We start from the raw sequence: 15,433 nt of genomic DNA, 5'->3' as shown, positions 1-15,433 counted from the left end.
TGTGAATAGAACACTAGACAGAAAGCTTATACTTCTCCTCCAGCCCATGGCCAGTACTCTGGAACAGTCATCACAACCTACAGATATTTCTAAACAAAACTACCATCACTGTTTTGAATTGGTTTTATTACACTTCGAAGAATGATCCAAACAGTGTAACTAACCTTTTATTTTTCCATTCTTTTGTACACTTCTTTCCTTAAGCAGTGTTTTGCCATGATAAAAACATAGTTTTTCACATGGTAAGTTGCCAGTCATAAAATTAACCCACAGTATAAGTCTTCTGGAAGCTATTGGCAAACAAAAAGTACCAGCTTGTTGTATAGGGAAATCTATATAATAGTAAGTCCTCCTTACGTGGCAGACATTCCAGTTTTCAGTAAGGCAGAACTAGGATATATTTTGCTTCAGGAAATGTTTTGCTAACCTGAATGTAATGACAGAACAACCATCCTATCTGCTAGGTTTTGGTTTTTGTTTTTTTAATTATTTACAAATGGATTTGAATGTATAATACATGAACAACTGTTTAACATTTCAGGAAATTTTCCAAATTTGTGTACGCCTTCAGGAAAAAGACTGTTTTGTTCTTTGAAGATACAGGAAGATAGAGCACTGTAAAGTCTTTTCTCCCAGATGGCAGGGGAATGTAAATTACTGAAAAAGTATTTGAGTTACTTCTGGCAGGGTGTCTGAGAGATTGCTCATCCTATCCTGTTATTGTAATGTGGTAATTAATCTACAGCAAGCCCTGACGGGATGGAATTGGAGATTAGCATCCAAGGCTGAACAATTAATTAACAGGGATGGATACAGTGTAACAGGCTTGGGGTGAAGCTGCATTGTCATGAGCACAGGGATGACAATATTCCCTGCAGCAGGCAGTGCATCCCAGAGAGAGAGAAGTGAGTGTGCCAGAGGCCCCAGGGCATCTTCTTGCCCCTCCAGAAACCAAGCCTCACCGAGAGGTCTTTGGGGAAAAGGATTTTTTTTTTTTTTTCCACCCAGGAATTTCTCATCAAAGAAAATCTTTCAAATAATCACAGTTTGTAACTTTTAATTGTCTGTTGAAATGTTCAAAATCAAACAAAACAATGGATTTCTCATTTAGTTGCATATCAGAATGGCATAGTGAAACAAACAAGAAGGTGCCTTTTCAAACAGAAGCATTTTGCTCTATCACAGTTTATCCAAAAAGCTTTTTTTTTCTTTTTTCTTTTTTTTCCCCCTGGTCTTTTAATACTTTTCTGTCTTTTCATACTGAAGAATGAGAGACAATATGTTCTGACTGCGTGAGAAAGTGAAGACAATAACACCATTGTTTACATGCTGGGAAAAAATATCAGCTGGCAAAAGCCAGAAACCAATAAGGAAACACTGGGAACTCTCCTATTAGAGGTTAAAAAATTGATGCAGGGAGCTCACTAAAATATACTATGACAAAAAAATGTTTCCTAGTAAACATTTGATTCCTGAGTTTCCTGCAAAATATTTTCACCCATTTCACCAGAAAAGCGGTATTCTTTTCTAACTTCAAAGACTAGACTAGAAACTATTAACGAGTTGACTGTGGCATGTATTTAAATTCTGGTTGTTTTAACATGTCACTTGCGGTGCTTTGGAGTGCTCTAGCTGCCACCAGCCAAAGTTCTTGCATACATATCCTCCCAGTGTGCCAGGCACTCAGCCTTCACCACAGCCTGGAGAGCTCTGCCAGGCTGGGCCACAGTGGGAGGCACCTTGGATGGCAGGGTGCCATGTCTCTGTTGATAACATCACCTTGCATGTTATCTCCATCTTGCCCTGTGAAGATGCAGGGCATCTCTCAGTATTAAGAAAGAAAAGAAAATATATTACATTTCATACTTGTAATTAGCCAGGATGTTACAGTCCTCAATTATCCTCAGTTCAGCACATGGAGGAGAAAACTTTCTAGGCAATTTTCAAAGAGTCCCTTTTACTTTCCCTTTTGATATTTCTTTTTCTCTGTTGCTGTTGTTTCTCACTTTTTGCTTTTTTCTCTCTTGCCTTCTTCCCCAAGCCGGAAGGGACTGAGGTGGAAACCACGTACAACTCTGTGCTCTGTGCATCTGGTAAGAGCCATTTGTTTCCTAAGACTTTCTTTGCTGAGGTAGAAACTAAAGACAAAGGAAGAAGAAAAGGTTTGTGAGTCCTCCACTCTGAGAAGAAAGGTGTAGGGATCTGATAAAATTTAACAAACTAGATGCATATCCAGCTATTACTGAACACAATTCTTCCTGGAGGAGAAAAGCTGAGGATGTAATTAGAGAGAGAGAAGCATATCTTTTAGGAAATGAGGCTGGCCAGGTCACTGCAGGGAGAGAATACCTGGGATTTAATAAGGTTATCTCTAATGCCTTTCATGTAACAGGTGTAAAATCACAAACCAGACTCTGCAGTAAGCCAGGTGTGCCCACCAAAGCAGAAAAGGCCATAAAAATAGGATGGAAAAAGTGTATTTGTCAGTCAAGGCTGGTTGATGATGCCGTATAGAAGTCCATGACAACCTGTGTGTAAGGGTATTGCAGGCCCAACACAAAATTTGCAGGATGGGAAACTTGGTCAACAAAATTGCAGATGAATGGATTTGTTGAAGTCAGGAAACCCCTCTTCAGGAGATGGTGTCTCACCCATGGATAGTTGCTGCTTGTGCATGTAGATACATCTGGAATTGTAATCAAATTAATCTGCTTTTTATCCCAGAAAAGTCAGTGTCAGACACAGTCTCCTTGGCTCTCCCAGCAACTGTGGTGGATGGCTCAGCCAGAGCATATTTCTCAGTGCTAGGTAAACGAAACCTCCTCAATGTGTCACATGCTAGTGTCACAGCCCTCCAGGCTGTGCTCAGTCTAATGGCAAATTTACACTGTGAATTGTCCCATTCCCCAGGTGACATCATGGGCACTGCCATGCAGAACCTACACCAGCTCCTCCAGATGCCCTTTGGCTGTGGGGAGCAGAACATGGTCTTGTTTGCACCCAACATCTACGTCCTGGACTACCTGAACAAGACAGGGCAGCTGAGTGAAGAGGTCAAATCCAAGGCCACTGGATACTTAGTGAGCGGTGAGCTTTTGCCTTTCTGTTCATCCCCTCCCTTGGCTACTGAATAAGGACACGGTTGGTCACTGGCCTGGATGATCTGTTGGAGGCTGTCTCTAGAAAGGAACAGGATACTGGCAGGTTAGGGGTATACAATGCAGTATCTGTGAGAAGGAATCCGATGCTCAGTTGGAGGTACAGGGTGAGAGACAACAGCATCCAAAGAGGAACACAGAAAAAGTCCAGGGCTGGCAATAACTCAGGATTTCTTTCCATGAGAAAAGGACTATATGAAACACATAAATCAGACTATAACCATTTATCATGGCAGCTGCTTATGTAGATGTTGAATTCTCCTTAGTATTGAGATGTAGAAAGTATTGCTCATCTTTGACCAGGGGAGAATTTTACCACATTAGCTAGGGCACGGTGACAGGCACAACACCAGTACGTGTGCACACGGTGGGCATCTCCTGACTAGCAAGGGGCTGTTGTGACTCGGTTATTTTTGCAGGAGAATTGCACTTCCTCCAAAGAAAATGATCCTGTTTTCTGCATTCATATCCTGTGTAGGACTCACATTTTTAATCAGTTCTCCTCTGGGAACCATTCTCTCATTTCTTTCAAGTCTGGGATGCATTACCTCTCCTCATGAAGTCTTGGGCAGAGAGCAGCAATGACCACAGCTACCCAGTTTCCTGGTGGTTTTGGTGAGAAGAAGAGCAAAAGAATAGAGATATTCAGAGCCAGTATTTGCCTGAACTTCCTTTGTAATACTGAGGGGCATAGCTCACACTTGTGCCAATAGTTAAGGGGCACACTGTGTTCCAAATGTCTCCTACATTTCCTTTGCATGGCTGCTTGAAAACCACTGCGGCAACTGAAATATTTTTTCACTCTCCATTTCAGGGTATCAAAGGCAATTGAAGTACAAACACTGGGATGGTTCTTATAGCACCTTTGGGCCACGTTACGGGAAAGTTGGAAATACCTGGTAAGACCTCAGTACCACTGGCTTTTTGTTTCTGCTTTTCATGCCCTCTCACTCCTCAGTGTTCTCTTGTTCTCTCAGTGCTTGGTCATTGTGGAGTTTGAAATGGAGGTGGAGATGAAGTTATATGGGCCCTATGACCTCTGATGGGTAGAGGGCCTACTCAGGATGTCTTGGTTCCCTCTATCACTTTCAGGCTCACAGCCTTTGTCCTCAAGTCCTTTGCCCAGGCCCGGCATCACATCTTCATAGAGGAGAAGCACATCCAGGATGCTTTGATCTGGCTTAGTCAAAAGCAGAAGGAAAATGGCTGTTTCCGCAGTTCTGGGGCACTCCTGAACAATGCTATGAAGGTAACATGTCTCCTGGTTGGCTCCACATGGGCTTTGTCAGGCTGGAACTTGGCAACTTGGCCACTCTGGGATCAACAGAGTTATTTCAGCACTTGGAGGTTAGGAAGGAGTGAGGAGTTATATATGTGAGTTATCACAGAAGCGGGAAGAAGTCAGCAGCCTTTTCTGAAAGACCTAGCATGAAAAGGAGGCCAAGAAGAATTTGCCCCTGAAGAATGCAGATAAGTAGCACAGGGAGAAGCCAATGTTGTGTGGGATCAACAAGTACCTTTGTGTTTCCCTGCAGGGTGGAGTGAATGACGAGGTCACACTGGCAGCCTACATCACTATTGCACTGCTGGAGATTCCTCTGCCTGTAACCGTACGTATCTGCACCCCAGCCTGAGCCACAGATGGTACTAACCTGCCCTACCAGTGTCCCAATGCCCAGATTAGCAGGTCCCTTTACCTCTGGAAAGAAGAAATCTTGTCTGAGTAGTCTTTCCATTTAAGCCTAGACTGAACTAACTTTTTCTTCAGTTTTTGTCCCCTGTCTAATCCTGTCTCCTGTATACACATTTCACTTAATATTTTTCTGAGTTCTTTTGTGGATGATAATGGATTTGCTCCATACAACTTGGATTGACAGTGAGTTAAATAATATTTAATTCTCTGAAGTGAGACAAATAGGTTTTCTACACCTACAGAAATCTCATTTTGTTTCTTAGAATAGTACAATCCTGTTAAACCACTCTTGAGCCTATTGTGCAGACACAACACCACAGGTCAGTAAAAAAGCATGGCACCCTCAGGCATTCATTCTCATTTTCTTTGCTTCTTCTAGATGGTTTAATGGGAAATCCCCATCCTTAATTCTTGAATAATAAGGTATACCTATAGGTAATAAAGTATAGGTATAAGGAATACCATCATGGCACTCTGTGAAAAACCTGAGGCCTACTTAAGAGCAGTGTGGGTTTGGTCATTCTGATCCCCTGACTTTGAGACAAGGTGGTGGTGCAGGTAAAATTAGGGTATGAATCACAGCAGGACTGCTGAGCCAGTGTGGTTGCCAGGCTGTTGCAGTCCCTCTGCTCCAAATGTGGTAGGGAATGTTTTGTGTCTAAAGTTTTCTCCTGTGTAGCAAGAACCAGCAGAAGGAATTATTTTGTCAGTAAGGTGACATGGATGACACTAACTTCACCAGAAGAGTATTCTTTCTTTGTTGTGTGCTTTATTTAGAAGCCAAGCTCTCAGGCAGAACCATATTGGATAATGAGGATGTTTTCCAGCTCCCTGTCTGAGCCTAAAACTTCCTCTGAATGTGAAGGAAAGGGTTTGTCACAGTCTGGGTGGAGAATGGGTGCATTTCAAGTTAAGCTCTATGAACTAAGATTAGCACAGCCCTTAAGCAATTAAGGCTCATACAGAGTATTTCTACAAGTAAAATAAGCCATATTAGACCCTCATAAAAACCTTAATAGCACTGTCCTCAGCATGTGTGTCTACTGTCACATCCTGTCATTAGACTGGACTCCCCAATACTTACTTTACGAACAGTAGTAGGCATAGACACAACCAATTTTGGTTTTATTCTTTGCTTTCTTAAAACCAGCTGAACTGCTTCTCCAAAAGGGATCACAAAAGATTTCATCTTCCAGTAGACACACAGTGAAAGTCAAAGTACAAAGCAACAGAAAAATACGTCTTTTCCTTCTAGACACTTTATTAAGCTGTAAATATGCTGTTAGCTTTCAGGTCATGGCATGGTCTCCCTGCAGAGCTACTTTTTCAGTTTTATAGAAGCTTTTCCATCACAAGTGAGGAGTAGTCATGTGTCTTGCTGAAAGGTCATAGGGTAACAGTGTCTGTTAGTCATAACATTGTGTAAAGTAGCTACATTTTACTTTGCTGTAGTGATAGCACTCTTAAACCAATAGATGCATTGTTAATGTTAACATCACAAAAAATACTCTACAAAATACAAAGAAACCCACACTTTTTCTTGTGCAGAGACAGAGATCACCACCAAACTAGAAACTACATTACTTCCAGCAAGTGAAATTTTTTCAAAACGCCCTGGAAAAGGGGAACCAAAAAAAATGAAAGATAGAGCAGAGGGTAAAAGCACAGAAGAGTCTCAGGATGAGAGTAGGAGGAGGAAAGCAAGTATTCTGTACACCTAAAGCAAGGAAGTATTTCACACCACTCCTCTCACCCCAGACACAATCAGGCCAGTAATTCTTCTTGAGGAAGAAGGATTGGAGCCCTGTCTTCACAGTCTTTAAATCAAACTAGGAAAAACCATTACATCAAGACATATTAAAGAAAAGTAGATTCAAAATAAGGAACAGCCTTTGGCTGCCCATTTGTTCTAGGAATTATTAGGCCTGGAGGTAAGGGATACACAATGGTAAAATCTTTGTTAGGCCAGAAAGTGGGGATGCTAAGGGTCCACAGGTACCACCCCTATTCCTGGTGTTCTAAGATGGACCTCAGTAAGCTCACCTCCAGTTCAGTCTCTCTCTCCTTCCAGCACTCAGTGGTGCGGAATGCTCTGTTCTGCCTGGAAACAGCAGCAAATCAGAAAGAAAACCACGTGTACACCAAGGCACTGCTGGCGTACGCCTTCGCCCTGGCAGGGAACAGGGAGAAGCGGAAGGCATTGCTCGACTCACTTGAGAAGGAAGCTGTGAGCAAGGGTGAGCGTTCCTGGTGGGACACAGCTTTCACCAGCCTTACATCTTCCCTTGGCAGAATGGCTTTTGTTGGTGGGGCAATGGCTGCAGGAATGGCCCCTGTGCGTAGGGAAAGGTGGAGGGAAAGACTTGTGCAAAGGGATTATGTTTTTGAGAAGTCCCTCTCAGTCCTTCTTCTCTGCTCCGAGGCAGCTCCCCAGGAAGCAGCAGGCACCATCCCCTGGGTGCTGAGCTGAAGGGTGGCTCTGCTCCCACCTCTCCTCAGCCCACTCCTCTGGCCACGCCAGGCACTGCTTGGCAAAGGCTTAGCAATGCTCAAGGACGTTCCTTCCTACCAGGGCACAGGCTCAACACAGAACAAAGGTGACCTTGCCCAGCACAAGGCATGTCAGTCAGAGAAGAGATGGGTGTGCTGAGAGAGAAGATGAACATACAGGGCATTTTGGAGGCCACAGCACAAACTCTGAGTCTTCTAGGAAAATCAAGTAATCACTTGGAACTAATCAGGTTGAGTCAGGCTGGCCAGAGGGTTTGCCCAAGCAGTGGGTAGTGAAACTGTGAAGGGAGTATCCCCCACACCTTTTGCCTTCTCCACCTGCAGGGGACTGGTAAGCCCTGGTCACATTCTTTGGGCCATTTGGCCTCACAGAGCTTCTCACTGCCCAACGCTGGCATCTCTTCTCACAAAGGGAAGGAGTGGCGTCCTCCTGAGGTCTCTGGTTCCCTGCGGTGCCCAAGCCCATAAATGTCCATGTGAATGTGGGGTCTAGGACAAAGTGCTGTCTAGGCTTGGGGCTCAGCACTCTCACAGTCATTGTTAAGCTGAAAAATGTGTCAACCTGACCCTTCCCACTTCAGCCTGCATGACAGACACATCCTGGAGGCTCCGTCCTCCCAGCTGGAGCAGCAGCAGATGAAGAAGTGCCTTGCAATACTTAATAGTAATCATTGCTTGTTGTCTCGTCTCGCTGGCTCCTGTGAAGATGGCTCTGTTCACTGGCAGCGGCCTGGGAAGGAGCCAGAGGCTGATCTCCCGTACTATCGCTCCCGAGCTCCCTCTGCAGAAGTGGAGATGACGGCCTACGTGCTCCTGGCTCACCTCACCTCGCAGCCAGCCCCTGCCCAGGAGGAGCTGGCATTTGCATCCCTTATTGCAAAGTGGATCAGCAGTCAGCAGAATCCCAATGGAGGCTTCTCCTCCACCCAGGTGAGCTGCTTCCCTCCGGCCACCATGCACATCCACCTCAGAAGATGGGACGTGTCAGAGAACCAGGTGGGAGCACAGGAAGGTTTGCCAGGAAGGTGGGAACTGTAGTCCTGCAATAGATCCGTGCAGTACCTTCCACAGCGGCCAAGTTCCCAAGAGGCCAAGGGAAGTATGTCAGGTAGTGCCTCTGGGAAGGGAAATATGCTGAAGCTGCTCTTTCCCTCTGTCTTTTCTTCTTAACACTGGAGAAAGTGGGGCTGGAGGGGAGGGTGCCTGTGGCAGAAAGGGCAGGCTGCAGGAGGACAGGCTGTAGGAGGACAGGCTGTGGAGAGGCTAATTGCAGCCCCTGAGTGCTGGGACTCATCTCTTTCAGGACACGGTGGTGGCTCTCCAAGCCTTGTCCCTGTATGGAGCTGTCACCTATGCCAAGAGCGGGGCAGCTTCCACAGTGGCCCTGCGATCTGGAGGGGACTTCCAGCAAGAGTTCCAAGTGGATGCCAGCAACCGGCTGCTGCTGCAGCGCGTGCCCCTTCCCCGGGTGCCGGGGCAGTACAGCGTGGAGGTGTCTGGTGAAGGATGCGTCTACCTGCAGGTGAGGGTTGCATCCTGGGAAGGGAGCCCCTTGCCAGGCAGGAGCAGGGAGAGGACAGGATCAGAGAACCATCCAGGCTGGAAAAGACCCTAAGATCATCGAGTCCTCCCACTGAGGTAGAGGAGAGTAAAGAGTAAAGGAGGGAGGGGAGAAGTGGAAGGCTGTGGGTAAAGGGAGAGGAGGGGAAGAAGAGTAGAGGTGTGTGGAAGAGAAAGAAAGAAGGAGGGAAGGCTCTGCAGTGTGGAGGAGCTGTGAGAATGGGAGAAGTGGGGAGGCAGGGTGGGGAGAGGGTCCCCTCTCTCCCACGCCGAGCGTGCACACACGCTCACACAGAGCTGCTGGCTGTCCCCTAGACAAGCCTGAGGTACAACGTGCAGCCCACGCAGGAGGAGGCACCCTTCATGCTTCATGTGCACACAATCCCAGAGACGTGTGAGGACTCCAAGGCTCACAAGGTCTTTGACATTGGCATAAATGTCAGGTGAGTCTGCATTTTGATCTGAGCTTTCCTGTTGAGCCATGGGAGCTGGGGGAGGTCTGGTTGTCCCCAGGGTGAGCCAGTCTGGGAGAGCAGCACATTCCTGGGAAGTGGGCAGGAGGCAGCTGTTCTGTGAGGAGAGGCTCTGGAGGAAGGACTTGTCCTGCCGTGTGGGCAGCCCAAGGCTGGGCTAGTGAGAGGCTGCATAGGTGACTAGAAGCACCTGGCACAGCTGGAGAAGAAGGTGCTGGACTGCCAGGACTCAGTGGGGTGCCAAGTGTTACGGAAATGCTGGAAGTGTGCCCAGCTTTGAGTTGATGTGCACTGAATCTTTGTTGCTTGGCTCCTTAGTTACACAGGGGAGCGCAATGGCTCCAACATGGTGATTGTTGATGTGAAGATGCTGTCGGGATTTGTCCCCTTGAAGTCCTCAGTGAGGAAGGTAGGAGCCTGTTTGTCATACAGGCAACGTTGAATCACAGAGTCATTAAGGGTGGAAAAGATCTCCATCTCCAAGCTCTGACCAAATGCCACCATACCCACTTATTACCATATTGCAAAGTGCCCCCTCTACTCTTTTCTTTAACTTTTTCTGGGACTGTGACTCCACCACTTCCCTGTGAAGCCTGTTCCAATGCTTAACCACTCTTTCAGTGAAGCAATTTCTCCCAATATCCAACAGGAATCTCCCCTGCCACAAACTGAGGACATTTCCTCTTGTTTATCACTAGTTGCCTGGGAGGAGAGACTAACCCTTGCCTGGCTACAACCTCCTTTCAGGGTGTTGTAGAGAGCAATAAGGTTCCCCCAAGCCTTCTTTTTTTCACACTAAGCAATCTCAGTACCCTCAGCCGCTCCTCACAAGACTTACATTCCAGTCCCTTTCCCAGCTCATTGTCTTTCTTTGTAGTTGCTCCAGTAGCTCAAGGTCTGAAGTCAGGGCTCCAAAACTGAGTGCGGAATTCAACGTGCAGCATCACCAGTGCTGAATACAGAGAGGAAACATCCACTTTCTCAGTTTCAAGACACCAATGTCTGTAGCAAAGAACAAAGCTTCAGCTTGATTTTTCACTGTCATTTGCACATTTGACATGTACCGTGTTCTCTTTTCATACATGGCTTAAGGCCAGCACAAGGGGAGACAATGTGATCAGTCTAGGAAAAATAGACAAAGTAATTTTTTCTTTAGACTCGTGATGGGGACTTTTATTTTCACTGTGTCCCAACAGCTCCCCATAAACATTGTCTGGGCATAGTACATTCAAAAATAGTGCTGTTTCCTTTTTTCCTCTGCTGATCTACAAACATCTTCTAGCATTGTAACTCTTTAGGTCTTGGGTAACTCTTTGGGATGCTGAGTAGGTGCCTGAACTGCAAAATAAAAGCTATAATAATATGGTGCAGAACTAGCAAGCCAGAAGGAGCATATTTTCATTTAATTGCTCCATCACTGTGCTTGAACCAGTGCTACATCTCTTCTGGAGAGGTTCTGGAGGTGGTACTTCTTCAGCCAGGCTGGTGAAGGGGAGGGCTGGAGACCATGTTATTGCTGTGGCACACCAAGGAGGCAGTTCTGTGCTACTTGCTTAGTTCCCTGAGTACTGCAGTATTTCATCCAGAGTACATCCCACCCATAGGGCTGTGCAAGTGGCACAGGGAGACCACCATCAATGCAGTAACATCTCGGTCTTCTTTCTTCAGCTGGAAGGCCACCCTGTTATTGAGCGCACAGAGCTGAATACCAACCATGTTCTACTATACCTGGAAAAGGTGAGGATGGGGCAGAAACACAGGCATTGGGACTTTTGGCTACATAGGGCAAGCAATCTGGGACTCAAAACTACCATGGCACTGACAAGAATGCGACTGAATATTTTACTGTCTTTTTCTGACTACAAACTCTAAGGGCTGCTTCCCTCCCAGCCCTCAGCAGGCATTCCCTACACCCTGAGCGCAGATCAGGCCCTGCTCTCCCCACCAGCAGAGCCTCCCCCAGGGTGGGGGAAGGTCCCAGGGATTCCCCTTGTCCCTCAGCCAGTCCTTCAGCGCTGTGTTGGGCCAGGCACGGGTGGCTGGGGAGAGCGTGGGGGCCTGGGGTCAGTGCGGAGGCTCAGGGCAGCCCCTGCAGTGCAGAGACCCCTGAGCCTCCACTGCTTCCCTTCCCAGCTGGGCAGGGAGACCCTCAGCTTCTCCTTCACGGTGGAGCGGGACATCCCCGTGCAGGGCCTGAAGCCAGCCCAGGTGAAGGTCTATGACTACTACGAGACAGGTGAGTGCCAGTAGTGCCCGTGGGAGCGAGGAGGGGCAGTGGGACACGAGGAGGGGCACAGGAGCTGTGGGGACCTGCAGCTGCCCTGGGCTGGCATGGCCACCCCAGCCCTGCCGGAGCTCTGGGAGCGCAGAGGGGCCGGGGTAGAGCCGTGGGTGCTGGGGGTCCCGTGTTCATTTCTGGCCCCAGAGGGCGGCCGGGCCCGTGCTTCCAGGCAGACCTGCTGCTCCCTGTGCTGCTGCTGTCCTGGCTGCTGTGCCAGGGTGGCAGTGACAGAGCTGTTTGTCCCCACCTCAGCCCAGTGTGCTGGGAGGAGGTGTCTGAGCAGCCCTTGGGTACACTGGAGTGGAGGTGCCTGTGCGGGTGGCTCTGCCTTGCTGCCACTGCCCCCAGACAGGGCTGGGACTGGGGCTGCCCCCACCCCAACTGGGATCTCTGGGGGAAACTGGGGATGGTGGCACCAGCCTGCTCTGGAGGCCTGGGAAATGCATCTCTCTGGCACCCATCCCTCTGCCAGCAGTGCCAGGGGTCATCTCAGCTCACTCTCTCCCTTCCCTTCTGTTTTCCAGACGAGTTTGCCACACAGGAATACAGTGCTCCCTGCACCACAGGTAGGGTACTGCTTCCTTCACTGCTCTCTACATCTTCTTCATTACATTCTTGGCCTTCCAGCCAGCACTTGTCTCTTCCTGTTTTAATTTGGATGAGATTGGCCCAACTTACATGCACAGATCTTGCATATAAAACTGAGAGCATGGGAGTTACAGAGATGGCAAGTTTGCCTCTGGTAGCTACTGTCTGGAGGAAGTCTTCCTTCCTTCTCAGGTTCCCACTGCCCCAGGGTCTCTCAGGAGGCAGCTGTGCCTCATGACCCTGGGCAGCCAGCCCTCAGTCTTGATTTGGAGTCTGAGCTGGCTGCAGGACAGAAATACTGTCATCTTTGGGGGATTCTCTGCAATGCAAGACCAAGTGTGTTTGGCTTAGGAGAACAGGTAATTTAGGAGCTTCTGTAAAATCTCTGACCAAGGTTATTTCTCCTGTCCTTTATGGAGTCCTGCAATACGAAAACTGGCAGGTCTTGCTTTCCATTAGTTGCCCAGTTTCAGGTGTTTGGAGTATGGAAGCTTCTGGAAAGCAGAGTTCCTGGGAAATTGTTTTTCACAGGGCCTGACTGTGACATCTGAGAACAGAGAAAAAGTGATTTGGACTTGGAGAAGGCAAAAGCTTTGCCTCTTGCTGGTGGTAAATGGTGGTATCTATCTCCTTTCATGTTTTTATCTGATGTCTGGAAGAGTCTGAACTACCACACTTCTGTTCCATACTGCTTGTTAACCTGGGCTGTGTCCATAGCTACAGCTGTTTTCTGCTGATTCTGGACCTACAGCCTCCCTTCATAGAAAAATGTGCACAAGTCCTAAGATATTGAGTGGACAGTAAAACATGTCCAAAGGGTATTTTGGCATGGTCCGGTTGTCCACTGTGAGACTCATTGGAAGACCTTAGATTTTAGGCTACTTTTCCCCAGTTCTGTTAACATGCAGATCAAGTCCTGTTCCCTCCCATCTTCTTTCATCTTTGCAGAGGAAGTAAACCAGGGAAATGATTGAAGAACACTCCCAGATGCTGGAACCTGCCTGCCTCACCACCACCACCACAGTGTGACAGATGAATAATGTCTGCAAGGAATGGAAAGTGAACTTTACAAATAAATTAACTGTACTCACCAATGATTTTTGAACACTTTGTTCCCAATTCTGATTTTTCCTGCTCATCTTTCAGTCACAGCTTTAATCTCCCTGGCTTCTTAGGTTAAAGAATAACCCATCTAACAAGGCCTGTGTGCAGGGAAATAAGGCTAACAAACGAAGAAAAAAAAAAAAGAGGACAGAATGATTTAAGTGGGGATCAGCCTTTCTAATGTATCTGTGTCTGTGTTATGTTCTCTGAACTCATCATCTGAGGTGCAGACTAATCAATGCAGAAGGACAGGTAGTTCTTGGGAACAATTTCTCTCCCCTGGCTTACAAACCATACCCTCAGTTGAACTGGTCTCTGCAGAAGGCCTATCCATGTCTCCCACCATTAGGCAGCCTGGAAGATCAACTAGTGTTACATGCAATCCAACCTCTGTGATCTTCCCTGTAGACACCCCTCCTGGGATTGTTTCTTGTTTGTAGAAGAGTGGGAGGAGACAGAGTCTGCCGTCTTCAATGATTAGAGAGTGCCTGGGGGCAGGAGGGATGTGTGCATGCATTCTGCCTTTGGCTGCTAACTTACAGTGGTCTGTTCTCCAGTTGAAGCTTGGGTCTTCCTGTGGAAGCTTCCATTATCTCATGTCTGCTACTTCTGGGAGATTACCAAGGAGAAGCTAATGGCATTTGCCACTAACCTACCTGCCTAAGTCTAGTTTAAATGATACATTCATTTAAATCATATAGTTGCTTTGATGAAACTGTCTATAGGCCTCTTAGATACCTCCAGGAATGATCCCCCTTTCTTCATTTTGTCTCATGAATTTGTGGTTTTAACTTTTGAATGCAAAAAAATCTTATGTGACTGTTTATTCTCATGAAATGCTTATTGTTAGGTATCATGGCGTGTTGTGCATCCAAAGTATGCACAGCTAGCTGTTCCATCCAATTTTTGGCTTGGTTTGCCTGTACAAACAGTATTATTGAGAACAAATAAAATTCTTTATCTATTTTGCTAGATATTAATATTATGTCACTTTGTCTTCTGTGGTGTTTGGGGTTTGACAGGACTTCCCACAGCATTCTCCTGGAGAAATTGACTGCCCATTGCTTGTAGAGGTGCACTGTTTGATGGATAAAAAAGCTGTCTGGATAGCCAGGCCCAGGAAGTGGTGGCAAATGGAGTTCCATTCAGCTGGTCACTGGTGGGGTTCCCCAGGGCTCAGTGTTGGGGCCAGTCCTGTTTAATTATCAATGACCTGAGGACATCAAGTGTACCCTCAGAAAGTTTGAAGGAAACACTGAGCTGGGTGGGAGTGTTGATCTGCTGGAGGGCAGGAAGGCTCAGTGGGTCAAGGCCAGTGGTGTGAGGCCAAGTGCTAGGTCCTACACTTGAGTCACAACAACCCCATGCAAGTCTACATGGTTCAGCAGTGGACTGAGCAGTGCTGGGTTAATGGTAGGACTTGACCTTACAGCCTTCTCCAGCTTAACAATTCTGTGAGTGACACTGTTAAGGTCCTAGTCCCTCTCTGATTTCACTTCAGCTGCTTAGAAACAAGCGGACACTGCTAGAATGGGAAAGCCCACAGGTCTTCCCTTCACTTCTATCTGGTCTGCTGCAAAAGATCAGATTGGACAGGTTCACCCCATCCTCGCACCTCACAGCAGTGATTTCTCAGTGCAATCCAAGGGGGTATGTGATCAGAAGTTTATGCCCAAGGATCATCTTGCAGAAAACACCCTCTGTAGAGGCAGAGAGACAAACTTCCAGTGCATAATGGATCCAATACGCTGTCCTCTGTCCTTAGAGAACTGGCAAGTATGGAGAAAAATCTCCCAACTGCTAAAATCTATCTGCCTTCTGGTATTCTTGAGGAGTTCCCAAACACCACCTTGCCAGGAAATCTTAGGCCATGACACAGTCTGAACTATGGATAGGAGAAGAGACAAGAGTAACAGTAACAGAAAACAAAGCCAGAGACGTCTGATGAGAATCAAGACTTAATTTATTTATAGTGTTGCTTCCTTTTTGCTTTTGAGGTGTCAAAGATCTTCTAGGGGCAGAGACACATAAACTGAGAAGGCAAGGCTCTGACAAGATGCATTCT

General features: G+C 47.0%; 1 protein-coding gene across 1 annotated transcript in view; it reads left to right on the top strand.

Moving 5' to 3' along the window:
* The window catches only part of LOC309570780 (alpha-2-macroglobulin-like), a gene marked incomplete at both ends in the record, with an annotated part of 36,880 nt that extends 23,031 nt beyond the window's left edge, over positions 1-13,849 (top strand). Inside the window, 15 exons of the mRNA XM_082277793.1 lie at positions 2,042-2,093; positions 2,725-2,808; positions 2,911-3,087; positions 3,973-4,057; positions 4,251-4,407; positions 4,694-4,768; positions 6,923-7,088; positions 8,069-8,292; positions 8,666-8,884; positions 9,238-9,365; positions 9,714-9,804; positions 11,064-11,132; positions 11,529-11,631; positions 12,201-12,242; positions 13,809-13,849. Of these exons, the coding sequence (XP_082133919.1) occupies positions 2,042-2,093; positions 2,725-2,808; positions 2,911-3,087; positions 3,973-4,057; positions 4,251-4,407; positions 4,694-4,768; positions 6,923-7,088; positions 8,069-8,292; positions 8,666-8,884; positions 9,238-9,365; positions 9,714-9,804; positions 11,064-11,132; positions 11,529-11,631; positions 12,201-12,242; positions 13,809-13,849 (1,713 nt within the window). The remainder of the gene's footprint in view (positions 1-2,041; positions 2,094-2,724; positions 2,809-2,910; positions 3,088-3,972; positions 4,058-4,250; positions 4,408-4,693; positions 4,769-6,922; positions 7,089-8,068; positions 8,293-8,665; positions 8,885-9,237; positions 9,366-9,713; positions 9,805-11,063; positions 11,133-11,528; positions 11,632-12,200; positions 12,243-13,808) is intronic.
* Positions 13,850-15,433: the final 1,584 nt, after the last annotated feature.

This window comes from Coloeus monedula (genome assembly GCF_965178545.1).
Source record: "Coloeus monedula genome assembly, chromosome: 3".
Taxonomy (NCBI): Eukaryota; Metazoa; Chordata; class Aves; order Passeriformes; family Corvidae; genus Coloeus; species Coloeus monedula.
The sequence above is the reverse complement of the archived record's forward strand: the minus strand, read 5'-3'. Positions and strand labels throughout refer to the sequence as shown.